The 22,968-nt window shown below is 39.3% G+C and overlaps 2 protein-coding genes across 3 annotated transcripts in view; one reads left to right on the forward strand and one right to left on the reverse strand.

The window, feature by feature from the left end:
• The window catches only part of morn5 (MORN repeat containing 5), an 18,290-nt gene extending 8,453 nt beyond the window's left edge, over nt 1-9,837 (reverse strand). For both annotated transcript variants that reach the window (XM_006788777.3, XM_006788778.3), the window contains exons 1-4: nt 9,655-9,837; nt 9,385-9,532; nt 3,481-3,592; nt 3,038-3,169 (exon numbers count right to left, since the gene is read on the reverse strand). In XM_006788777.3, coding sequence (XP_006788840.2) covers nt 3,038-3,169; nt 3,481-3,592; nt 9,385-9,532; nt 9,655-9,701 — 439 coding nt within the window. In that variant the 5' untranslated portion in view covers nt 9,702-9,837. The remainder of the gene's footprint in view (nt 1-3,037; nt 3,170-3,480; nt 3,593-9,384; nt 9,533-9,654) is intronic.
• Nucleotides 9,838-9,986: 149 nt separating this feature from the next.
• On the forward strand, nt 9,987-19,334 carry ndufa8 (NADH:ubiquinone oxidoreductase subunit A8). Its single transcript, XM_006788781.3, has 4 exons — nt 9,987-10,202; nt 13,670-13,833; nt 17,740-17,905; nt 18,874-19,334. The coding sequence occupies exons 1-4, from the start codon at nt 10,152-10,154 to the stop codon at nt 19,009-19,011; spliced, it is 519 nt and encodes a 172-aa protein (XP_006788844.1). The 5' UTR covers nt 9,987-10,151; the 3' UTR covers nt 19,012-19,334.
• The last annotated feature ends 3,634 nt before the right edge of the window (nt 19,335-22,968 follow it).

Below are 22,968 nucleotides of genomic sequence, written 5' to 3' on the forward strand. Positions count from 1 at the left end.
TCCTCATCCTGGGCGGAAACCACGAGGCAATAAATTCAGTCTTCACACCCACTCTGACAAATATGCCTTCACCTCCCAGGGTTGAAAAATAAATCCATACAGGATACAGAGACATTCTTCTCAAGAATTGTATACCAAGACAAAAGGGAGAGTACACATAAGCATAAAGAGTGTATGTAACAGCATTCGTCACATACACAACACATCACTCCACACAAACTGCATATGAACAAAGGGGAAAAAAAGAGGCACAAATCCATTAAACAGTTCCTGTTTGACTTCATATTGATCTAAATCAAAACAGAGTCTGAGTATTGTTGGAAAGTTTTTGGTTCCTCTTCTTTTTCATCTCAACTTCCAACCCCCCCCCCCCCTCAAAAAAAAAATCTTTCCTTCTTATCCTCCCTTATTCTTTTCCACCATATCTCCCTTTCTTCATCACTCTGCAGATCAATACCAGAGCTATAATGATGATGAACAACTCGCATTAAGGAAAGGATCGCAAACCAAATTTTTGTCTTCTTACACATACCGATGACATCTGGCAAGGATGTGGATCTGTTTGATTCTCTCTCTACACATATGTAAATGAGGTTTGTGTACCGGTGGAAGTAATCTGCATTGTGTTGCAAGTAGCTCATCTAAATACAAATATCCTGCCCCGAAATACATTAATACCTCAGGGAGCTCGTGAGTCACCTCGTAACTTGTGCCAAGAATCATTTCTTAAGACTTGTTTGTGATTCCTAAAGAGGAAAAACAATTAATCAGATTCAAACACAAAATAAAGCAGATTTGAAAATGGTTAGATAAGAAGCCAGACGTTGAAGCTGGACTCTGTCTTATTTAATAATGAAAGAATGCCAGAAAACACTGACTTGTAAGCTTACGGCAATTAAAACCAGTGTTACAAGAGTTTTGCAGGAGTTTGTCAAGACATTGCAGAGCACATGTTCAGAGAAAGGACTGCAAACCCTACAGGCATGAGGCCTACTAAGGCCTGAATAAAGTGCACAGCTATCTATGTGGGAGCTGAGATATTTATCCAGATCAGATTGTTGGATCGACTGGGAAGCCACCTGACGACAGCTTGATGTTGTCAGCCCTGGAAACATGACACTGACTATACGTCTTACATTTTCTAGTGATGAAAAATCATGGCAGGGAGACACGACAAACAGAGGATGTCAGAATTTGGGACACCCGACAGACTGCGTTCACTTCGAATCAAGACTTCCAGTCTGGGCACTCGTTCAGTGGAAAAATGTGTCTTCAATTTTCCACTTTTGACAAATAACAAAAGAGAAAAAAAAATTACTGCTGCAGCCTATAGAGGCTTGCCTATCAGATGAAATGCAACAGTGATCTGCCATCAGATAATGCAAGGATAATCCATTAATGTCACTCCATGGGTTCAGTCTTATCAAGACCTTTCCATATGGCCACACTGTATACTTTGAGAGTTGTAGTTATTAAATATGATGAAAGAAAAAGGGTCCTAAAAGCGCTCTAGTAAAGCAAATCCTTCACTGATGCCATTGCCATAACTCACGTTTTTAAAGTGAGTCACTCATGGATTTTTCTTTTGATCAGATCCACCTTTCCACCATGTCTCGCTTGCCTGAACTATTTGTGTAATCTCGCTGACGGACATACTGTGCAGGCAGATGCACAGAACAGAACGTATGAAACTCTGAAAGAGGAAGTGAGGGTTTACTATGTTTAAAAGTAGCTTCAATAGAGTTTAATGAAGTTTAGCAAAAGTTCAATCAGAAAGACTAATGCAGTTTACATTCTCTCTCTCACCATGTCTCACATGGGTACACCGGGGCCATTTCTCCTTCCGTTTACATCAGAAGCTCTCAAACTTCTAGAACAGCCCACTTCAAAAGCGAAAAAATTCACCTACACCCCATACCCTACTTTTTACTTTTTTTTAATCAATCAAGCTTGTGCAGTAGTCTCAGAAAAGTCTTGTTTGTGAAATTCAACTGGTGTCACATGATATTTTTCACACAATTGCCCACCTCCCACCTGGAGTAGCACCGCAATAGTCTTGAAACAGTCTTCTGCTCCTGTCAGCATCCGATTAGTGCAACCCTTTTCTTCGCCTCACGCTTTACATCACCGCCAGTGTTCACGGTTGTTGTCCTTCCAACTAAGTTCATCACATCCGTCCAGATTCTTTAGCATCACTCTTCAGCCCTGCTCCACCGCTCCCTCCATCAGGGAATATTTGTGCACAGCTCATTCCATCAGTAGCCTCTTAAATATTATGTTACATTAAAACCCGATCACCAGAGACTCCTCACCTGTGTACCTCACGCCAAATCAATCAATCAATCATTTAACCTCTCAACCTTGTTTTTTACTTGATTCCCTTCTGTTTGAATTCAGCAACGCGTGTTCTCAGTCAGAAAAACAGTGGTCACAAATGCACACAGAACCATATTGTGAGTAAATATTTGCTTTCTTCTATGATCCAAGCATTAGTTTAAACATAGGTGCAAAACTTATATTTGCCGTACATACACATGCGGTAAATTTGAAGGTTAAATTAATTACATGATTACTGGAATTAATATTGTTTCTAGTTATGGTCAGTCGTAGAAACAAATGGACATACTTTATTAGGTTACTGAATAAATATATTTTAACATAAAGCAATCCATCACTGACAGGTGCTTTACTGGACGTAACACTTTGTGTACATAATTTGAAATGGAAATTTTGTGTTTGAGCTTGCCTTTAATCTTTCTAATTTACCTTGGCGCAACAGGCCACGGTGCCTGGATATTGCTCAGTAGTGGACAGAGCCAGTTTGGCAACAAAACAAGTGGAAAAATGTGCACAAAACCACAGCGGGGTAAGCAGTGAAAGAGGAGGATTTTGTTGTGAAAATACAGATAATTCTGCTTCTTGTGTGGATCAGGGGTACAAGCTACAAAGTATCCACTAGTATATAACAAAAAATTTATATGAATGAGCACACCTCTCCTAATGGTTAGCGAGCTTTGCTCTAACAGTTTGTTCTCACCTGCGCTCCTGAGAAACCTGCCGGTGTAGGCTGTGACCACTCTGGTGCTGGGGTTATAGAAACCATCTCCACAGTCATAACATCCATCAGGAATGGCTCGTGGAGGATGTAAATCTGTTATCTGAGATTTTCCTGTATGAATAGATGGAATTATTATGATTTGACTGAGGAATGACTTAGAGGTAAAACCATCTATTCGTCAGGTCAGTGATGAACACAGATTCTGGCTCATGAAGCAGGATGACAGAACTGCCTGCATAACTTTGCTAGGTAAAACAGGGACCGAAATAGAAAGAGCTGTTCAGATAAAAGTCATAGTTTACAAATTATCCAGCACTGAGAGGAAGCTTTCAGCCAAACAATACAGAGACTTGGCTTGTACACTATATGCTCATCATTCCTTGTGTGTTTGTTTAGGAGTGGTCTAGAAAATAAGATCCAACCTGCAGGTCTGAGGCCATTGCACCTCTCCGTGTAGAAGCGTCTGTCATAACCATCGCAGTAGTTCCAGTCCTTCTCCTGGTACTGCAGTCCGTCTGCAAAGGTAAATGTCCCCTGGTGTGGAAGCACACACAGACCTGTGAAGTATCCTTATAATTAAGTCCGCTTAATAAAAACCACCTATCAGTGACAAGTGGAAAGTGAGGGTTTTCTTTGCCAAAGCTGTAATATCTGTATCCTCCCCAATCCCAATGCACTGTTAGTGAAAGAAATATAACATGTGCTTCTCAAATCAGTGAAAAATCCAAGATAATGCACAGATCTCACTGATGACAGTTATCGTAGGGAATATTCCAGCAAACTTTGCTGCATGTAAGATCTGGGTCTGGGTTATCCTGCATACCCCAGGCATGGTTTCTGGAAAGATAAGTTGAAGCTGCGGTTTTCAAATGTCAGCTTTGAGTTCTCTGAGAACCCAAAAGAATTTAAATCTCCCTCCATTGTCTTTCGATTGACGCAGAGCTCTCAGTGATGAATATCTCCAAACCTCAGCAGATAAAACCAAAGCTGTCTGCACAGATACATATCTCAAGGAGAAAGTGGAAAAATATGCCTTTTGGTATTTGGGGTGAACTTTATTTATCCTCAAGGGATGATACAAGAAAGACACTGTTTGTTGTTCTGCCTCTTTTATCCCTCATTCCCCCAACCAGTCACAGCAGATGGCGGCAGACGGCAGCCTTTTTTTTTGTTGTTTGTTTTTTACAGCATTACACTTTCCAGTCATTTTTAGCTATATATCTATATTTTTTCATTGTTGTTCCATGCTTTCCTAATTTTTCCCCCAAAAAATATCCTTATAACTGTCGAAATCTTTCAAAAAATACACACATTTTCTTTCACCGCATAAGGAGAGTTAGATACTCTGGATAGTTTTAATTAGAGTTTAACTAGAGTTCAACTGTTATAGTGATATTTTTAAGACCAATATTAATACTGGCGATTTAATTTGGCGATTTACAAATCTGATATTGCAACATATCAGCGGATATTTTTATCCTTTCAGACACACATAACATAAACAGACTTCCCTGGCATTTATTATGTATAGTTATTTATTTAGTTGTTTACATTCTGCATGACTCGACTGACGCTTTTTGAGCCACTTGAAAAAATATTTTAAGCCATTCATAAGCAGTGTTGGTCACGTTACTTTAAAATAGTAATTAGTTACTAATTACTGATTACTTCTCCAAGAAAGTAATCCCATTACTTTACTGATTTCCTCTTTTCAAAAGTAATTAGTTACTTTATTACTTAGTTACTTTTTAAAAACATGATACAGAACCTGAATACATAATAAAGCAATAAACCTGTAATCAAATGAAAAATTCTCTTTTTAAAACTTGTTTTATTAGTTTGAATCTTTTAACTTTATGCACATCGCATCTTGCAAAAAAGAAATTATATGCAACAGTCTTTGACTTTGAAGAAATTTGTTTAACATTTAAACTGTTACGGCCCCGGGCCTTGGAGGGAGTGAGACTGCCCCTGTCGCCTAGCAAAAGGGGTCGTAACAAAACCTATTTTCTGCATATTCCAGCATATAAAATAATTTTGTGTTTACACTCACTCTTTCAAATAGATGCAAGTAAAACAGCAAAAAATAAATAAAATCTAAGATTCAGCAGAACTAAGTCCTGTCGTTCTTAAATCTATTTTCACTTTTTTAGCAGAAATGGGGCTGTCAGGGGTTTGCCAGGTGCCGCAACTGTCATGTCAGTGGGGGGATCCGGGGCTTTCTCTGTGAATTTCACATTCATGGCAGTGTCCTAGATAATTGCTCAGATTTGAAGTTTAATTTTTTGCTGTATAAAGAAGTTTTCCTCCCATGCAGAGTTTACAGTGGAGTTTATGTTTTTGTCACTTTTTACGGAATAAAACTTGAAGTAATTTAAGTACTTCCAAGCTTTAAACGCTACATGGTCGTGCTCTCTCCTGCACTCCATACTATCCATTGTTGATCTACACACGTCTGTTGCTGCCACAGATGTCGCACACTCGTAAGAGATTGTCATGAGACACTCTCACAAACAAAATCACGGTTTAGCAACGCAGCAACGCAGCAACGCAGTAACGTAGCGTGCTTATGGGAAAGTAACAGTAATCTAATTACTGTTTTGCAATAGTAATCGCTTACTCTACTCATTACTTGAAAAAAGTAATCGGATACAAGTAACGTGTTACTTGTATCCAATAAGGACAAGGATCCGACAAGGATAACTGTAAAGTCAAACAGGAATGTCACCTAAGATAAAGTTCTCAATCTATTACAATAAAGAAATCAAAACAGGAACCCAGAAATTCAACACAGAGATCATAACGGGAAACGCCTGAAATAACAATAAACCTCCACAGAAGCCCAAACTCAAATATATTCACGAGGAATTCAAAATCCCCAAAACAAAAAACAGCTAAGACCTTGACATTTAGTCTATCTAAGTCATATTCAGAGTACATCTCTGAAACTTGCACTAGGTGTAACCAATAAATCTGCTCCATTGAAGTGCACCATTATCTCATGTCAGTGAGCTGATAGGGATCCAGGAGCAGCAGCTTCGATTAATGCTGTTAACTATACAGCATATGTATGGGTCGTAATGCTGTAAGGTCTTCCCAGGGGCATGGCTGCTCACTGGTTTCTCCTGGATCCCTGGTTTTCAAGCCTGCTCCTTATGTATTAAGACCAAATCATGCAGCCACTGTCTGACTGAGTAGAAGTGTGTCATGCTTACTCACAATCTTTGCTTAGTTTTTGCTCTCTCTGTGCTCTAGAGCTCTTTTTGTGTGCCAGCCAGCCACATTTCTGACATATAGCCTCTCTGGGCTCCAACCTCATGCCTTTGCTCCTTGGAACCTCCAGGCCTGCTCATTCTCCACTGCTAGAAGCAGTTTCAGCACCTGCACAACTCTAACTAAGGCTGTGAATAAAAATCCTGAGCGCCTGTAATCTGTGCTCTTCTTCTTCTTTTTTTTCTTAATACATTTGCCAGTTCTTTTAAAAAAGCTAATTGGTATTACAAAAGGATCGCATAGAAAGGGCACAGGTCTTAGCGGGTCGATTAAAAGTAGTAATGGCGAAAATAATTCATGCAGACCAATCTGGTTTTGTTCCAAACCGCTATGGTTCAGATAATATTAGGCGGTTGGTTAATTTGCAAAATTATGTATATGATTCAGTATATCCAACAGTGACCCTATTGCTGGATGCTGCAAAAGCTTTTGATTGTGTTGAGTGGGATTATCTGTTTAAGACATTAGAAAAGTTTGGTTTTGGTGATAATTTTATTAGGTGGATAAAGATATTATATGATTCGCCTTCAGCGCGAGTATTGACAAATGGGCTCATATCAGACCTATTCCTTTTACAGAGATCCACAAGACAGGGTTGTCCCCTTAGCGCCGGTCTTTTTGTAATTGCTATAGAGCCTCTGGCACAAAAACTGAGAAATAATGTAAATATATTTGGAATTTTGATGAGTAATAGTCAACATAAGCTTCTATTATATGCAGATGATATGTTGTTACTTATGACCCAGCCTGGGAAGTCAATTGCAGCCCTATTAGAATGTACAGAAAGCTAGAAAGCGTCAACTGGAATAAATCAGAGGCAATGCCTATGTCAGGACACTGCCCCCATACTTTATTTAAACAGTGGGAGTTTTGGTGGTCCGTGAATGGTTTGAGGTATTTGGGGATACAAATTACCTCGGATTACACTAAGATGGTTCGAGCAAATATGGAGCCAATGTTTGAAAGAATAAAAATGGAATTTGGTAGATGCCCCAGAGTGCGTCTCACAATATGGGGTAAAATTAGTTGTATTAAGATGATGACTGCACCCATGATCTTTTATATTTTATCTAATATTCCATTACACATTCCAGATAAGTATTTCGAAGATCTAGACTTTTTGATCCGGCAGTTTTTTGGGGTAGCTCACCGCATCGTTTAAGTATTAAGAAACTTCAAGCGAGTGCAAAACAAGGAGATTTTTCATTGCCTAATTTCCAATGGTATTATTGGGTGATGAATGTGAAACAACTTAGAGCTTGGTTACCTACTGCACCAGTTAAACCCATCTGGTCCCATATAGAGACCGAAGTTAATGGCGGTATTTCTCCTTGGAGGGAGCTGTTTGATACCAGTCATAAAACTACCCATCCTATAATTGCAAATGCAAAGACATTGTGGTGTAAATTACATAGGGCAGGTTGCTGGGACTTTATTAAATCACCTTCGGCAACCTTATGGGGGAATAAAAGAATTTTAATTGGAGGGACATCGGTTGACTGGTTACAGTGGCGTAAAGCAGGCATCCTTAATGTATCAGATTTATTTGACTGTGGGACTAAATGTTTTTTAAGCTTTGATAAAATTGTGGAGTTATATAAGTTGAAGCGTAATCAATTCTGGAGATATGTCCAAATACATAGTTCATTATCGAAGTGGCTGGGAACCCCCTTGAGTTGTCCTGTGGGCAGCCCTGTGGAAGTCCTGCTCTCAAGATCATCCTTGGGTAAAGGCATTACCTCTAGGATTTATCACTTATTGCAAGAACGGTCAGCTGACCCTCTACTGAAAGTTAAGGGCTACTGGGCCCAGGACATGGCATTGGACATATCTTCAGTTGAATGGGATTCATGTTTTCAAAATGTTAATACTATGTATAAAGAAACAGGCAGTAGATTTATTCAACTTAAGATAATCCATAGGTGGCATCGAACACCGCAACAATTGTATAAATGGAACCTGGCCTCTACGGACAAATGTTGGAGATTTGATGGTCAAAATGCTTCGATTTTACATATCTTATGGAGCTGTTCGGCACTTCGGGTTTGGTGGGAAAATATATTGGAGGTAATTTTCAGTGTTTTAAAAAGGAGATTTGGTATCTCACCAAAACTGTCCATACTTGGTATAACCACAGAACTTTCTGATGGAGATTTTTCCAGTTATACAAAAAGATGGATTATTCTGGCTCTTACTACGGCCAAACGGGTCCTGCTAAGACATTGGCGGAAAAAGAACCCCCCTCCCTATGAAGAGTGGCTAAAGACAATGGCTAAGTTGGCATCTTACGAAAAAGTGACTTATGGTTTATTAGACAAATTGCATCAATATGATTGTATTTGGTCCCCCTTTACAAGCTGGCTTTCTGTAACTTGAAGAATAGAGGAGTAATGACAGAGTGGTGGTGTGGGGATTGGTGTGCAAAGAAAGAATAGGATAACTTCCCTTTGTTTTGGTTTTTGTTTTGTTTTTTTGTTTTGTTGTTGTTGTTGTGTTTTTTGTTTGTTTGTTTTTTTGTTGTTGTTTTGTTTTTGTTGTTTTGTTTTTTAAACTATTTATTTATGTAGTTATCCTTAAGTTCTGTTATTGAAGTTTAAAATGAAATAAATAAAAATTGTTGATGAATAGAAAGGGTAAAAATTGGAGGAAACCTCTGGGTTTATTGAATTGTTTAGATTTGTTCTGCATGGAGGTAAGTTGCAGGTCTTTTACTGGCACTAAAAGCAGGTGCTGGGTTGTCTGGGCCAAGGTTTGTCATGGTTAAGAGCTACTATCATTTCAAATGAACCGCAACAGCAGTGATGATAATAATTGTAGTGATTGCTATTGCAGTGAGGTCCATGAAAGTTTACTTCAGAGCAGGAGAGGCTAAAGATCTTACCGAAAAAAGGGCAAACCTAATTACTACGATAATAACTGTGAGTGATTACTAAAAGGGACCAGATGTAATATCAGATAATATCAGCTATAACCAATGTGAAACACACACAGTCATGCATGTGGCTGCAGACAGTCTGACATGAAGGGATGGACACACATACAAAACTGTTCACCTGTTTGGCTATGCCGTTTTCCCAGGTGCTCTCATATTTACTTCCATTTGGAAAGTACAGCACTCCTTTGCCATGGAACATTCCATCTTTCATCTCTCCCACATATCTTGTATTTGTAGGGAAGGTGTACTCTCCTTCACCTTCCATCCTGAAGCAGAGAAAAAACACACTGTTTTATGAACTGTGTTTGAGTATACGAGCACACACAAACACACGCACATATGCAAACACTGTGTCTGTGGCTCTTTTTCACAACTACGGCCAAACTACCTGCCAAATTTTGTTGCCCCATTGTAACTGCTTCCGATGTGCTCCATTAACACAATGTCCTGCTTTCTATGTAGGGTGGAAAAAGCATGCAAAGTCGATCTAAAAACTCTAAAAACTGAAAACAGCAGTGAAGTGGTATACCGTTACCATGGCAATGACGCAACAATACGACTGTTGAACAAGTTATTGGTTTCTACTCATCTAAAAAAAAAAAAACGTTTTCATAGTTTGTTGGATTTATTCATTTTTAAATAAAATATGATAAATGTCAATCCAATTTTATTTTCTTAAAAGTCTTTTTTCAGTGCGCATGCGGCTCCGCGTCGCTCTGTGAATTGCGTCATCAGAGCGCGGCCACTAGCTGACAGTAGCAGGGAAAGTTAACTGACCTTCTTTACGGCCTCGTCGCTCGCACTGGGGTCTGACGAGGACCTTGAATGTTTTTCACCAGCGGTATTTGAGCTTCTTGATTTCTTTAACTGCACAGCTACACAGTCATGCCCACAAAGCTGGAAGTCCCCACCCTGCAGGAGCTGAAGGTGGACGAGGTGAGCGGACATTATTGTTTAGCATGAATGAAGAAGACGGGACAAGCCGGCTAAGTAGCTAGCTGAAGGGATAGCTGCTGCACGGTTCATTTGAAAAGCTGTAAACTTTAAGCCACTAGCTTTACTTGCTAAGATAGTTATATTATATTGATGAATGCTATACATATGTGAGTGAATATTTACTATAGCACAGGAAGGTGTTAAATATTTCGGCGCCTTTATGATAACTGTTTTTGACAACAATATATGGCGTTAACTTGAGTCTTTTAAGTTTAGCAAATGTGCATTCAGAATGTACATTTGGTTATACCTGTCAAGGAGCTTTCGATTCCATTCGGTTCTTATACCAGTTTGTTGTAGCAGTGCTATTTGACATATTGAACTTGTCCTTGGAAGTCAGGTGATAGCTGTCAGCAGCAGCAGCCTGTGCCTGTCCAACAATAATAGCACGGAGGATATAATAAACGAGCCTGCACCATTAATTTAGATCTGTCCTAACACCGGGCACTTTATCAAGCTTTTGCTAAAGCATACTCTTTCAGCTTGTGAGACAAACTTTCTTTAAGTACAGTATGAATTTTGTTAAATACCTGGCAAGACCCCTGCAGATATTTTAAAGATAACATGAAGAGAAGAATATAGTATATATACATATATTTATATGTTGTAGAAATGCACCAACATGTTTACCTTGTTGAAAGATTTTGATATTGATATTTGATACAGATAGTAAATTCACTTGTATAAGAAGTAGTGGCTGAACAGGGTCAGATAGAAGCAATGCTTGTATATGTCTGACCTGCATTCGTATTGTTAAAGCTGCCTTACCCTCCAAAAGAGAAGACACAAAGAAAACAGCTATATCATTAACTTATGTAGCCCTCAGAATTATTGTTGTAGATAATATAAATAATTTAAATGTAAATAGCGTCATTTTTACTACATAATTCAACACCAGCAACAGAGATTATTATTTAATCTCAGTTTTTTCTTTTACTTTAGCTTTTTGTATATTTAAATCCTAAAACTCTCACAAATAATGTTTACACTCCTGTTTCATTTGTGAACATTTGATTTCACCGTAAACATTATTTGCATTATTTTTCAAAAAAAAAATAAAACAAATCATTATATTTCATAATGTGTCAAATGGCATCAATGGCAAACAGTGGTTGATGTCTGGTTTTTTTTTTTTGTTTTTTTGTTTTTTTCTCACATTAATTTTGTGCTGGCTAAATGTTTACATGTGGAGGGCGACGAGGAGATTAAAAAAAGTTCAGAAATAAATAGGCAAATGTTTTCCTTTGATAAAATGGAAATGCAAAACAAGTATATGCATGGGTTGGCTATAGCTAAAGTTTTATTATAACACTGACCAGGCCGCAATTTTACCATGGGGGCAGTGCTAGTAAAATATTCAAATTTTAAAAAAGCCAGAATTTGTGGGCTAAAGTGGTCATTTTCATGTTAGAATTTGTGCTTCTGTGTAGAGATTTGCTTTATAATGTATTATTTATTGTATAGGTTGTGTTTCTTATTGGACAAAAATAAACAGTCAACAGTTCAGATGCTCAAGGACATGTTTTCACAGTTTCACAGCAGAAACTCTAACATGTTGAGCGTGCCTGCTCTTCATGAGATAATAATGCATATAGCAGCTATAAATTAAATCACATTAGCAGTGATCACTACTAGAGATGGACCGATCCGATATTACGTATCGGTATCGGTCTGATACCGACCCAAATTACTGGATCGGATATCGGTGAGAAATAAAAAATGTAATCCGATCCATTAAATATCAAAAAAGCACCTCACAAAACTTGCTACATGGCGTAACTCGGCTCATAACCATAGCATGTCGCAGTAGTGTGCGTCACGTGATAGAGCGGCTGTGTGTATTTGTAGCCTCGCTACCAATCTGGCATTTCATCTCCGATGAAGTTATCCCAGAGAGAAGTAAAGCAAGTGTGTAAGTTCATCTCTGAATGTCTGTAAAGCATTCCCACGTTAAGCTTAACAACAGATATATGGAGCGACTGCCTCTCTCTCTCTCTCTCCTGCTGCTACTTCAATAGTGAAACTGATTAATGATCGGCTTTTCTGTCGCGAGTCCGTCTCTCTTCTTTGTTTTTGCCCCACTTCTCACCAGAAAGAGGAAACCAGCGGCTGAACAACAGCAGCATGTTTAAGCTTGATAAGCTGTTGTTAGAATTTATTTAATATTACTTTCTACACCAGGATCGTTTTCTACATAGCTGACGGCTGGTAACTGTGCTGTGCGGATCTAGCAAAGTTTAGCCAGGGGGGCCGATAGGGCATGAACAGGGAAAAGGGGGCACAAAGACATACTTTTCTTTCTTATTCTCATTTAAAATGTCTAGCTTTTAATAAATAATTATCTGACTCTTACACCCAAAGTTTTAATCTGATGTAAAATACATAGAAGTCCATTACTGTATATAGTAACTGTTAAGTCTAATATACCCTAGTAAGCTATACTACTTTTTCCTTTGGGAAGATACCATCTGTGCAGTCTGCAATTCTGTTGAAGAAAGATGTTGAATCTATTTAATTATTCTTGAAAAATAATTTATTTTTGTGCATTTTCCCCCTGCATCAAATTAAATTTGATTACATCGATTAAGCATCATGAGGTGGAGGGTGGTTCCCTATTTTTTTTTTTGCTGGGAGTTTGCAACCCTATTAGTTAGGTTGCTTAATATTTCTGCTAAGTACTCTTTAAAATACCAGAATAGGGAGGATGGAGTAGGTTTAAGTTTATTAGATTGATCAGTGTTGCTGAACTATGAAATATTTTGGGTGCAGTGTATTTTTTACATACAGGTATAACAGAATAGCTTTAGTGTTGTTATTTATTTAAACTTGAGTATAAACTTATACAAAATGCAGCAAGATATTAAAAAAAAACTTTTATTGATTAAAAAACACACTATATCGGATTCATATCGGTATCGGCAGATATTCAAATTTATGATATCGGTATCGGACATAAAAAAGTGGTATCGTGCCATCTCTAATCACTACAAGGCAGTTGTAATGGGAATATTAAAGTAGCAACACAGCTCTTTCTTTATGTCATATCATGCTGTTTTCTCTTTATTAACTGATCAATACAAGGTTCATTTACAATTCCTACTGGGCACTGCATCCAGGTTTTTGTTTGTGTTTTTTAAACACAGCCCATCTAGAGAGAGACATTGCAAATAAACTTTGGCTTCACTGTGGTCTGTCTTATGTTTCTTGTTGATATACCAAAATAAAACTAGTACTAAGTGCTACCTTAATATACACTGTTGTTTAATTGGTGCTATATACATAAAATTGAAGTGAACTAAAGTGTGTCTCATGAAAACACCAATTGCATAATTGTTATTTGTTAGTGTCTCTGGTAGTTATGTTCCTTTTTCATTCTAATTGTCTTCCATGTGTTGCTATCTGTGCAGATAAAAGTGTCCTCTTCGGTACTGAAGGCTGCTGCCCACCATTATGGCTCCCAATGTGACAAACCCAACAAAGAGTTCATGCTCTGCCGTTGGGAGGAGAAGGATCCCCGGAAGTGCCTAGAGGAAGGGAGAAAAGTCAATGAGTGTGCACTCAACTTCTTCAGGTAGTAGTTTGGTGCCATATAGTTCGGGTATGAATGGACACAATATCTGAAAGTGAACACTGAAAGCAGGAGACTATATATAAACAGGACTGGATTGATGAGGCCTTAGATGTATTGTCTGAGCAGTCTGAATGGTAAAAGGATGAGCTTTGTCATTTCTGCGAGAATAACATTTTTCCTTATGCCTTGGCTTGATGTTGTCATGATATTTGACAGAAAGGCGATACTCCGGTGATTAGGCAGAGTAATTATATTTTTAGAGCTGAGGGCTGCTGCATTGTTGTCATCTGCAAAAGTGAACAGTGTGCTTGTGGTCAGAGAGTGATTGAAAATGTGGCCTGACTTTGGAGCCAGCTGAAAGTGCAGACTGTGGGAGTCCATGTGAAACTCTGGTCAGATACTTTTGCATTTCTTGGTGATGGGCATGTGGGTAAGAGAATGTGTTCTGAGGTTTCCAATGCTGCTCTTGGACAGTTGTGCCTTCATAGTTCAAAGTTGTTGAGCTTACAGAAGACTGCAGAGTTGGGAAGTTTCATATTCTGTGTCTTCTACTGCTAATAAGGTTTTCAATCTTTTGACTTTTGGTTAAAATAAATTATTAACATAACTGAGTAAACATCATGGTAAAGTTGAATATGTGACTTAAAAGTAGTGCAAGGGAAGAAAAATGTGGTGATAATCAGGCTTCCATGTAACATCAAGGATGGAGAAGAGCAACTAAATTCTAGAGAAGTAAGCATTTTTTCCATTATTACCTACTCGGCTCAATGCGACAAGAGGCGGTACTACTGGGCTCAAGTCATTTTCCATTACAGTCGAGTACTATCTAATGTGTACGGGGGGTTGTTATATTAACACGGCTCAACGTCCCGTGACATCATTTGTATGCAACATGAATGCTACAACATTGAGGTGATGTTATACCTGCAGTGCAGTCAGTGGCTTTTCATCAGAATCGAGGACCACGGTAATAGTTCTGTGTAGCCCTTGTTGCTGGGTTGCAAAAATGGTGGTTTTGATTTTTGTGAAGGAGACACTCTCATTATTTATCAAGTGATGCCCCTGACTAGCCAATCGGTGACATGCAGTCTGACAACGTCACATTTTCTGATTGCTTTGAACCTCGATTGAGTAGGTACTAAAAAGTACCTTGTACCTGGTACTATCACCTAATACAGCGGTCCCCAACCTTTTTTCCGCCATGGACCGGTTTAATGTAAGACAATATTTTTACGGACCGGCCTTTAAATGTGTCGTGGATGAATACAACAAAATAAAATGATACGACCAAGAATGAACATTTTATTGATGCTGAGAATTTACCTCAGTAAACCATGTCCCTTAAATAAAACTATACCAAAACCATATTTTCAACTTTAAATTCTGAACTTTGGATCGAGCTTTTAGCCAGCGGCTTGTTTTTCCATCATGTAACCACATCAGTAATCTCCAGCCTCTGTTTGCTCTTTCTGCCATATGGAGTGTAACTAGTGAGTGTTCCAGCAACACTCGGTGGAGTCATTCGTTTACGTTTAAGTCGCACCTCATCAGCTGCTTGTATCTCCTCCTTCGTAGCACGGTTGTACTTGACAATGTGCTTCTGCCACAATTGGCGAAATGCGTTATTTTCCACCTTTAGCAGGAACAGGAAAGAACTGTTGGAGTTTGTTGAAGTAGCTGCCTTTTAGGTATCATGGGAGGCTGATGCTTGGCTTTCAGACACAGACATGCTGATCTTGTTGTTGTGCACTAGGGAACATAAATTCATGGCGTTGCTATAGCAATGATATAGTGATATGATATTTTTTTTATATCACATAAAAATTTATATGGGTGTTATCCAAGGACCAAGGGACGATAAGTGGTTTACAAAAATCAATATGCAAACAATGTATTTGTGTTTTCCAGACACAAAGGGAGGAGATGCTGCCAGTGTATTAAAGCAGCTAAAAGAGCAGCATGAGATCAGTTAAACAAATTAATTAATTAAAAAGATTTTAATGACAAAATCCAAAGTATGTCATCCTGAAATCCATGCTACCATTTGGTTTGAGACTGTGTGCACTGCGGTTGTGAAATCAGTTTTGCCTAAAATGTTTGCAATGGCTAATTTAAAGTATGTGAAACATTACTGGGTGATTCACCCAGGCTCAGGAACTAGAGCGGGTCATCTACTGATCAGAAGGTCGGTGGTTCAGTATGACAATTATCCAAAGTACATCCTAATGTAAGATGGGGGAAGATGAGTGCTCAACTTGTGCACTAAGTTATGGGAAGAAACCTTTAAGGGTAAATCTTGTTGTATTTTGCTGGTTGATTTGTGCAGTGACATTTTTTTAATGAGATCAGTATGAGTCTCAATAGATATTTCATCAAAATTTCAGTTACTTCAACTTTAGGGTTGTTGCCGCATACGTTGAAGAGTTATTTTCCATTGTGTAATGTGTGATAATCACACAGCCGCTTGCACTTCTGCATCATTTGTATCGTCCTGTTGAGTCACTATTTGCTTCCACAAAGCTTTTTATTTATCATGTTCTCTCTACTTATTGATCAGTATATTGATTTTGACTTTATAAAAATCCGTTCCAGATTTTCATTTCTCTGTTCTCTGAGTTATTTAGCCTCTTCTCTAAATTACCCAAAAACATAAGAATAAATCATCAACTTGAGCTCATTAAGTGTGATGTAGAAAACACTCCAGTAATTTTCCCTCTCTTTAGTAGAAAAAGTGGCTGATTTAGAACATGAATAAGAAAAATACCCATGAAGCGTATTGTGTCCATAAAACTTTGTGGTCTGGCCTTTTTCACTTTTAAGTGCAGTGTCTGTGTTTACTGAAAAGTTTTATTCTGAGCTTTGGTTATGTTGTGACGCCTGTGCAGTAACTGAGGTGCTTTTGTGAGAGAAAAACCTGCAATTATGATAATGAAGATAGATTTGAGAAAAGTTGTAATTGCACCAGGGGCCTGTTTTGATTCTCTGGTGTTTCTGGCAACTGCCAGCCACCTTTAGGTGTTCTTGTTATAGAAAACCAGCCCATAGCAATCAGATTCAATCAACAAGTGACTGCTCACAAGCAGGGTAACCATACGCTGATATGAGGGCTTAAATACATTTGGTTTCTTGAATTTGAGCAGCTCTGTCTATTACATTCTTGAATTATTGACTCCTATGATATGCATTCTTTTGAAAATCCCACTGACTGGTGGGATACTGGTGCTGATTGGTGTCAGCACCAGTATCATACAACTGGGCATCAAAACATCAAAATTACCTGCCTAATATTGTGTAGGTACCCCTCATCCCCCACCAAAACATCTCTCAGTGGTCGCTGGATTGATGGGATCTCTGGATGGTGTCCTGTAGGTTGGCAGTAAATCCTTTTGGGTCCTGTAGGATGTGGAGAGGAGCCTCTGTGCATCTGACTTAGTTTGCTTCCTCCAAACTTCCCAGATTGGGATCTAGGAACTCTGGAGGTCAGGCCAGTGGCTTAGGCCTTTTGTGTTTATCGAGCAGTTTTTTGCACTCTGACAGGGCACATTTCCCGCAGGGTGGAGGCTACTGCTGTCGGGGAGTGCTTTCACTTTTTGGAGGGTGGAGGTGTTAGCAGTGGGTGTGTTGGTGTCTGTCTGCGACATAGGTGGTGCATGGGTGGTGTGTGTCAAAGTGCTAGTCACAAGAATGCTGGGATCATTTTCCAGAGAACATCGCATTTAAACAATACAGTCAATATTATGAATTTCATCTTTGTGGTTTTAATGTTTAAATAATGGATGATGGATAAAAATTAATTATATTTTAGATTTAAGATTTCCACTTCATACGTTGCAGATTCAGTCTGTATGAAAATGAATCCTGCTTCTGCATGTTATGATGTGTGTCTGTCTGCACTGTGCCTTTTAGGCAAATCAAGGGGAACTGTGCCGAGTCCTTCACGGAGTACTGGACCTGCCTGGATTACTCAAACTTGGCAGAACTCCGTCACTGCCGTAAACAGCAGCACGCTTTCGACAGCTGCGTCCTTGAGAAACTGGGATGGGAGAGACCTGACTTGGGAGATCTGTCTAAGGTGAGGCTGGTGAGGGATTAACTTGTGCATTTGCAGTGTGAGTACTGTAGCTCGGTTGATGGGCTCTATTCATGTTGATTGTGGGGTATGTATGATTGCATCTTATGCAGTCTCATTCAGCTACAGTTTTGAGCAGGCAAATAGTTTTATGCTGCTTTGTTTTTTTTCTCTTTCCATAAAACCAACATTTTTAAGGGGCTTGTATAACACTGGCAATCACTAATTTAGGTATCAGCAATCAAAACGGAGCCAAAAAGCGATGCCAACAATAGATTATTAGACATTTATTTATGTAGTCTTTTAAAAGGACTTCTGCAAAAGAAAAAAAAAAAAAACCAACCCAAAAACCTGGGAGCGTTTGAATGGTTGTAATCAACTTTCTGGCTGTCTTTCATTTGTTAGACAGAGATATTGTGCACCGACTCAAACATGTGAGCCAGCAAAGAAAAGAACAAAAATGTGACTTTGTAAAACTGTGAAAAATGTTCTTGTTTAATGTGGATCTGGACCGAGTTTCTGGCTGCTTATATATTTAAAACAGATTCCATTTTTGTTACTGATTTTGGAACTTAAATTAGCAAACTGTTTTTTGTAAGAAAGGTTAGGAGGCAAATGGTGTGAAGGTGGGACAAAGCAGGGGACAGTCTGGATGATTTTGGGGGAAACAAAGAGGTGCAGGGATATAAATCATGACAAGGGATGAGATGGAAGGCCCAGTGAAAGGCTAAGGAAATGTTCAGGGCTTCAGCTGTTGACAGCTTTTGTATGGTTTCATTTTAGCATGGACCTATTATGCAGTTTAAGCATAATCTCTTGTCAGAGATTGGCACAGAGCATGTGCTATATTGTTTCCTAATAACTGCCATGTTTGACATCAGTGTGTCAATTAATATTTGAGTGAGTCTTCAGTGTCTTTATACTGTGTATGTCTGAGAACTTATGGTTTGTGTGTTGCTTTTCTTCCTTAGGTCACCAAAGTGGCAACCTCGCGGCCCCTGCCAGAGAACCCCTACCACTCTAGACCTCGTCCAGAGCCCAACCAAACCATCGAGGGCAAACTGGAGCCTGCCAAACATGGCAGCAGGTTATTCTTCTGGAACTGGTGAGGCAGCTCTGGAAAATCAGTCACCCTCCAAAGCCATGGGCTCTGTCCAAAAACAGCTAGGCTTCTTGTGACTGTTGATACTTCTAAGATAGTTCTAAGGTTTGAATTTCTCAGCTGCAAACACGAGCATTAAGGATGCTGGATTTGGACAGGGTTCATGCCTGAACAGTCATTTCTTTTTTTGCAGCTGTACCTCAAACATTGTCCAATAGTTTGATTAAGGAACAAAGTCCATGAGTCCACCACTTCTGTAAATGTAAAAAAGTGAACAAAAGCAACATGCTGTTATTATTGTTGTCCAAAAATAAAGAGATAAATTATAAAGCAGCTTTCTGTTTTTATTTTAAATTTATTTCAATGCTCAGTTAATATTACTAATGTGTTTTAACATCTTAAACATTTCTGAATTTTAAAAAAATATATACTTTAAGGTTATTAGGAGCTGCACGTCTGTGTTTTGTCAGAGTGATTCAAGGTGAGGTTAGAGGTCAGGGTTCAGGGTCACTACCTGCAGCAAGAGCGCGCTGCTGCTGCTTCCTCATTTTCTCTCGGCTCACTTCCTGCCTCTGACCTGGACTGGAAGAAGACCAGAAGGGTAATTTTCAGAGATGCACGGTGAAGTGTGTTTATTGCTGCCGGCGCACGTGTTCATGACCTTGAGTGGAAGGAGGTGAGAAGCCTATTGAAAGTGGCCCGCTGGTCTGTGGAACATGGAAGACTGTGCCAATGTACACACACATGTGCTCACGTATCACTGGGATGGTGTCCAGGATCCAAGCTTATCTACAGTGTGGTGAGGGAGACCGGTTTGAAGACAATTTACTGTAAGGGCTCAGAGCCCACATAGCAACTGTTTAAAATCTATACTGGCAGCAGCAGTCGCGATTTGGTCCATTCCAAACATGAGACGAGTCTCTGACCTCTGCCATGTGGGTGACTTCTGTGGGGAAAATGGTAACATAAAATTTGACATCTTTCTCATACTCAGAAGCAGAGATGTGGCCCTGGGGTTTTCATGTATGATTAAAAAACGCTTTTTTTAATGGTGCAAAAACAAAGTGAGTTAACAAAGGATAGTTTTCTGCTGACGGTCTCTGAGAATATATATTTAAAAGTACACATGCTTGTTTTTGTTTCTACTAGATGGAGCATTGATAGCCTTATTTCTTCTTTGCATGTTCTCAGCAATTTTCCCACAAGTTACATTTTATCCTACACACAACAATTTCAGCACAGTAGGACCCCATTTCCTGAAACACTGAATGCAGTCATGTAAAAAATAAAAATCCCTTGCATACACCCCACCAAAATTTGGTTGCCTTTTAATTATGTGTTTATACAAGCTAGCATGTGGTCTTTGTTGAAGTGGCTATTTAAAAAGGTGAGATACTTAAAAGAAATTACACTTAACTGACATTATTTGGTCATTTTCATAATGATCCGTTTTCTTGCTTATTGAGTATAGTTTTCCAGGGGGCTTGGAAAAGTAAGTCAAAGTCGCAGGCCCTACGATCTTTTACTTAAACTTCTGACATCTACAGTCTGCTTTTCTTTCTGACGTTGAAGAGTGTGATGCTATCATGCCAAAAGCTAGGTATGATAGCAAAAGGATTCACTGGGGCGGGGGGGGGGGGGGGGGGGGGCTTCTGGATACCTATGACTGATAAGATCTCCCATTTATTTGCAATTAACAGTTTCCATGTAAGAACTATCAAAGTCAGTATTGCCATATAAACAGGACAAAATAAGAGTTCCCCTTTGGCCCACAGTGTGCAAACGAGATGAATAAAGACTCAAATGTAAAGATATAAAAAAGATAAAGAATGCAAGAATTATTAATATGCAGTATTGCAGGGAAAGAAAAATATAGGAGACTGGAACTTCAATTAATGATGACTTGAGTGACTAAAAGTGTATTCAGAAGTGGCTTAGCACATCATTTAATGCAAAAAGAAATCTTCAATATTTGTCATGATCTTATTCAAGCACCTGGAGGAAACTGGTGTGATGGGTTCTGTGTAAGTACATGTAAAACTAGAGTTTCTAAATAATGTACTTTGGACAGATGGATGTTAGAGTTTTGTCCGCAGTGACGTTATACCAGTTTGATGCAGACCGTAGGCGATTTTTCAGGGGAAGAACCTCAAATCAACTATGAAGCATGGTGGTGAAAATGTTATGGTTTGGGGTTGCTTTATTGCCTAACTGACTGGGCAGAGCGCATTTACAGATTTGACTATGAATTGTGCATCATATCAAAGAGTGCTGTTCGAAAGCTGAAGTTGAACCAGACAGGGACATTTCAACAGGGTAATTATCCAGATCACATTAGGAAATCCACCAAGGAATGTCCCAAAAAGAAGAGTTGGCAGATCCACTGTGGAAAGGCCTAAGCAGAACCCAGAATGGCATTTCAGAGGAACATGGGAGGATTTCAAATGTCCACTAAACTCACAAACATCTTGGAGAATCTAACATGTTGATAGTTTCCTTGTGAATGAGTTCTGATACGCTGATACCTTTAACTGAAGGTCCTGTTTAAAGGCGGATCAGATATCTACTTGTCCAAATATTCTTAAGAAAAGCTACAATTTTCCATAAGAAGTTTTTACTTTATCAAATGACTGTATGTTTAAACATGACTGTGCGTGTCTCTGCGTTTCTATGGGGCGTCACTGACTTTAGCTGCAGAAATCCCCTTCACGAGGTGTGGTCTGGCACTGCGGCTTGCACAGGAAACGTCTGACAGACCATCTTCTGACCTGGACGGCGGGACAAAGGGAGGAGGGAAGAAGGGATACAAAAAGGAAAGGAGGTGTAGATACAGGGAAACACGAAGGAGAAACAGGAGGTCGCAAGTGATAAATTAGGCATGAAGGGGAAGAGATAGGTGCAAGAGAGATGAGAGAAGAAAAAGAAATAAAAAACAGTTAAAGGGAAGCAAGAAATTAAGGGAAACATGAAGTGGGAGAAAAAAAAAAGTGAGATCCAGAAAGGGCAAGGTGGCAAACGACTTGAAAACAGACACGGAGCAGGGGCTTGGAGGTTGTTCAGCGGCTGACGGTGAGGCCCCAGGGCTCGTGGCAGGCCTGTCTACATGCGACTTGCAGGAAGCAGAGGGTCATCGTTGTTTGACACAGCACCGCCACAGGAAACGGGCTCTGGCACAGGAAAGAAATACAATACAGGGCTTTCATAAAGCTACAGCCCGCCTGGGAGCTCAGTGTGCTAAAATACTCAAACAACCTGGCTTGTTCAGAAGACATAACTGTCACTGTATTCCTGCTGTCGAGTGTCAGGTTTGACACGCTAGATGGATATATGAAAAATGACGAGGACGTTTTCAAACAGGCCAACATCTATTTTCTGCAAAAAAACAAAAAAGATAACAAATGTATAACGACTGATAAGTCAAGAGATATATGAATTATTTTCCAAAAATTGAATTTCCTTTCTCTGTAGTACATTAGCAAGTTGCAAACCTTTGCGTCAGTAACCCTCCAAAGTACTTATCTTGCTTGATACATCTGCTACATCAGTGCTGTTAGGAGCCCCCAACATGTGGGTGCACTTCAATGGACAAACTAAAATGTAGGTGTGTTTGATTTGTTTATGTTGGTGCACCTTTCTTGCTATTTGGCCCTGTGATCTTTTAGACGGTATATGTTGTCAAGTGCTGCTTTCATGTGTCCTCTTATCCCCCTCGTACTGCACAGGGGGCTTTGAACTAGCATGCAGGTTGCAGTATAAAACACCCACCCACCAGGTCACAAGTACCACCACCACATTCACAACCACAACTCAGGGGGATTACTAATCTGAGAGCATCAAAGGGGTAAATTTCCCGGGAAACACGCACATACATGCGCTTGCAGACATTGTTATTTTTTAATAACTGTGTTTTCTGAGAGGAGCTATGCAGGCAGCTTTACACGAGAATAAGATCTTAGTAAGTGAG

The sequence above is a fragment of the Neolamprologus brichardi genome, chromosome 7 (assembly GCF_056152115.1).
Source record: "Neolamprologus brichardi isolate AB-2024 chromosome 7, ASM5615211v1, whole genome shotgun sequence".
Classification (NCBI taxonomy): domain Eukaryota; kingdom Metazoa; phylum Chordata; class Actinopteri; order Cichliformes; family Cichlidae; genus Neolamprologus; species Neolamprologus brichardi.

What these genes read in the sequence shown, in the direction of transcription:
- ndufa8 (XM_006788781.3), top strand. Translation starts at nt 10,152, where the DNA reads ATGCCCACAAAGCTGGAAGTCCCCACCCTGCAGGAGCTGAAGGTGGAC. An exon ending in TGTGCACTCAACTTCTTCAG is followed by an intron (nt 13,834 to 17,739) that starts GTAGTAGTTTGG and finishes TGTGCCTTTTAG; the next exon opens with GCAAATCAAGGGGAACTGTG. An exon ending in ACTTGGGAGATCTGTCTAAG is followed by an intron (nt 17,906 to 18,873) that starts GTGAGGCTGGTG and finishes TTTCTTCCTTAG; the next exon opens with GTCACCAAAGTGGCAACCTC.